The sequence below is a fragment of the Galeopterus variegatus genome, unplaced genomic scaffold, assembly GCF_000696425.1.
Source record: "Galeopterus variegatus unplaced genomic scaffold, G_variegatus-3.0.2 Scaffold48, whole genome shotgun sequence".
Taxonomy (NCBI): Eukaryota; Metazoa; Chordata; class Mammalia; order Dermoptera; family Cynocephalidae; genus Galeopterus; species Galeopterus variegatus.
Window position 1 is genome coordinate 1,255,242 of NW_007726159.1, and position 3,076 is coordinate 1,258,317.

Genomic DNA, 3,076 nt, shown 5'->3' on the forward strand with positions numbered 1-3,076 from the left:
CTTTGAATTTTATGTTGACAATGGAGGGTTTATTGATTGATGTCTTTCTTTGTGGATTAATGACCAAGATCGCAGAAAGCAAGCTAGGGGCATTCAGTGACAAGAATGAGTTGGATTTTCCTTTGGTGAAACCAAACCAAAACCAGATGCTTTCATTTTGCTCTTGCAATTTACTGTCTACTTTAGCAACGTGACTTTTATTTTATTTTGGCCTGGGATTAATGTCACAGTGCTGATTTAATTTACATGATAGTAAAGTGTACATGCATAGACAGACTTTCAAAGAACTCTGTGGTATCATCTCTTCCTTTTCTTGCTTTCCTGTGCTCTCTCCATGGTACCAACTCTGAACCTCTGTAAATTTTTAGGAAATCAGCTCCTACCCGATACTGTAGTCCATTTCTAATATGTTTGGGCTATGGCGTAATCTGCTGTTTCTTTTGCTTTCTCTTTCTATCAGCTTGTTGCCTTTCAGAGAATTATTTCAGTGGTCTTTAGCTTTATAATTATAGATTCAGTATTGGTTTAGCACTTGTGATGAATTCGGTAAGAACATTCTTAAAATTTCCTTCCTCCAATTACTAGCTTTGTGAATTTAGGAAAGTTGCTTAAATCTCTTAAAAATATGGTTCAATTTTCTGTATACTAGGGATAATAATAATAATAATACCTAACACACAGGATTACTGTTAACATTAACTAAACCAAATTCATATGAAGTTTAGTTCCTGGAGACTAGTACATGCTTAATATTACTATTAACAATAACAATGTTATGAGTAATATTATTTTTCATTTTTAAAGTGGTGCTATAATATTAGATTTTAAATTTGAATTTATCATAATATTATATACAAATTATAAAATATAAATGATGAAAACATTTACCTACATAATTTTAGGAAAAATATAAGTTAAAACAAAATGGCATATGTGTGTATATTTACACATTTTATATATTTATCACATTTTATGGTTCTGATAAAAACTTCAAATTGTAAGAACAGCTGTGGGGGAAAAAATCACAATTTGCATTTCTAAATGTTTTCTCACCTTCCTGTTTTGCTGCAGTGGTTTCCTATGGGAATTTATTGGCATCTTTTATAGATGTTATACATGTATTTACCAAACCAAGCATTGTATCACAATTTGCATTTCTAAATGTTTTCTCACCTTCCTGTTTTGCTGCAGTGGTTTCCCATGGGAATTTATTGGCATCTTTTATAGATGTTATACATGTATTTACCAAACCAAGCATTGTATATGTTTTTCTTCTATTGTCCAGGTTTGTTTCTGTTACAATCGATATGCTATTTATACTTTAGAGGAAATAGACATAAGTAGCACTACAAAGAGTACTAAGGTACTAATATTTAGGATGAAAAGAACAAGAGTTTAGATTAGTTTAGAAGCCAGTTGGTCAGTTGTTTAGGATGTCTGTGGAGGTAACAGTGTTTTGTCCATTTACCAATTGACATATTGGGATTTATGGATATTTGCTGATTTTTTTCTAACAAGTTAGGGGTTTTTAAACTACAAGTATCATACTAAATGGTTCAATCACAATAATTACAACAGCAACAAAACCTGCCAGAATCCACACACACACACAAAGAAGACCTAAAGCAAAATAAAAGACAAATATGGATTATCCTGGAACTAGCCTTTGCAGCATCATGTGATTACAGTTTTAACTTTTTATTTTTTTTCTAGCTTAACATTCCTCATGGTCATGAAAATGAAATGAAAAGAATATCAGGAGATGTAAAGGAAGAATTCACATCTCAAAACAGCCCAGACAGAGTGATCTGTGAGTTAAGAACAGAGGTAAGATATTGGATAAAGTGTGCAATACATAATAACATATCTGATGGCTATTAAATTATATAATAGTTAAATAGTATAACTAAGGTGCCTTTGGTTACTTAATGAGGGTGGATGCTATTGATAATGTAATCAATTTATATGATTTAAAATGCTGTGGAATGATATTGGCTCATAACTAGATCTGAATTATTCGAATATCGCAAAGATAAAATATCTGGCTATAAAACCACCCTATAGCCAGTACAAGTCTTTCTGCAAGTAAATATTCATTAAAAGTTCAATCAGCTGCTGGATAAGATATGTTAATTTATTTTCAGAACCAATGACATATTAGATACGTAGCATGCAGTTTCTGGTAGAATTAACACTGCTTTTGGCAGCTACAACAGTGAAAAAGAAGATAAATTCATTTTTGTGATGGTTAATTCATTTCTTAGGTATGTCAAGTAGAATAGTGGAAACATTTATTTTCTACACCTACCACCACCACCAACAAAAGAATTTTCACAGATTTGTAAACTCTCAGTGTTTCCTGTCTGGTAGACAAAGGAGGAATTATTGTCCTTAGAGCTAGGAGGAGGGGTCAAATTACTTGTACTTCATAGAAAATTGTGTTACTGCAATAAAAATAGAAAACTACAAATTATTTCATAACTGCTAATTCTGGAAGAGTGTCTTGGTTACAAATATGTAGAAGCAATTTAGAAAATGGAGTGAAGTTAGTAAAAATATAGGCAGGGAGGTAGGTGAGTTGTATTAGACATATTCTTCTTTATAAAACTGCAATAACTGAACTCCAGAGAATGTTTTGTATCAGATGAACACAGTGTGTCAGGACGTGCATGGATTTGGAACCAGAATTAGCTACATCGCTTACTGATTACTTTATTCTGGAGAACACCTTACGCCTCTCTGAATCTCAGGTTATAGATAGAAATAATAGTAATTGTAACAATTGCCATTACACAGAACTTTTGTAAAGATGCCATAAATCCAGGGAATGTTTGTCCAAGGCAGAGTGCTCTAATGTTGGGAATTACAGCCAAGCTGTTCAGGAGATGAGCTCTTCCTGTGCTGCTGCTCATTGAATCAGTGTCAGCCGTCAGCTCCTCTTCCCTCCACAAGTCACCTGAAGGGGTGCGGGGGTGAGGGGTGCATATCAAGAGATCTACCAAATGAATACGACCTCAAGAGCATGGGCAACCAAAGGAAAAATAAACAAATGGGATTATATCAAACTAAAAAGCTT

General features: G+C 33.3%; 1 protein-coding gene across 1 annotated transcript in view; it reads left to right on the plus strand.

Annotated features, from left to right (window-relative positions):
- Positions 1–537: 537 nt before the first annotated feature.
- The window catches only part of LOC103590461 (coiled-coil domain-containing protein 102B-like), a gene marked incomplete at its 3' end in the record, with an annotated part of 41,268 nt that continues 38,729 nt past the window's right edge, over positions 538–3,076 (plus strand). Inside the window, exons 1-2 of the mRNA XM_008572698.1 lie at positions 538–546; positions 1,714–1,827. Coding sequence (XP_008570920.1) covers positions 538–546; positions 1,714–1,827 — 123 coding nt within the window. The remainder of the gene's footprint in view (positions 547–1,713; positions 1,828–3,076) is intronic.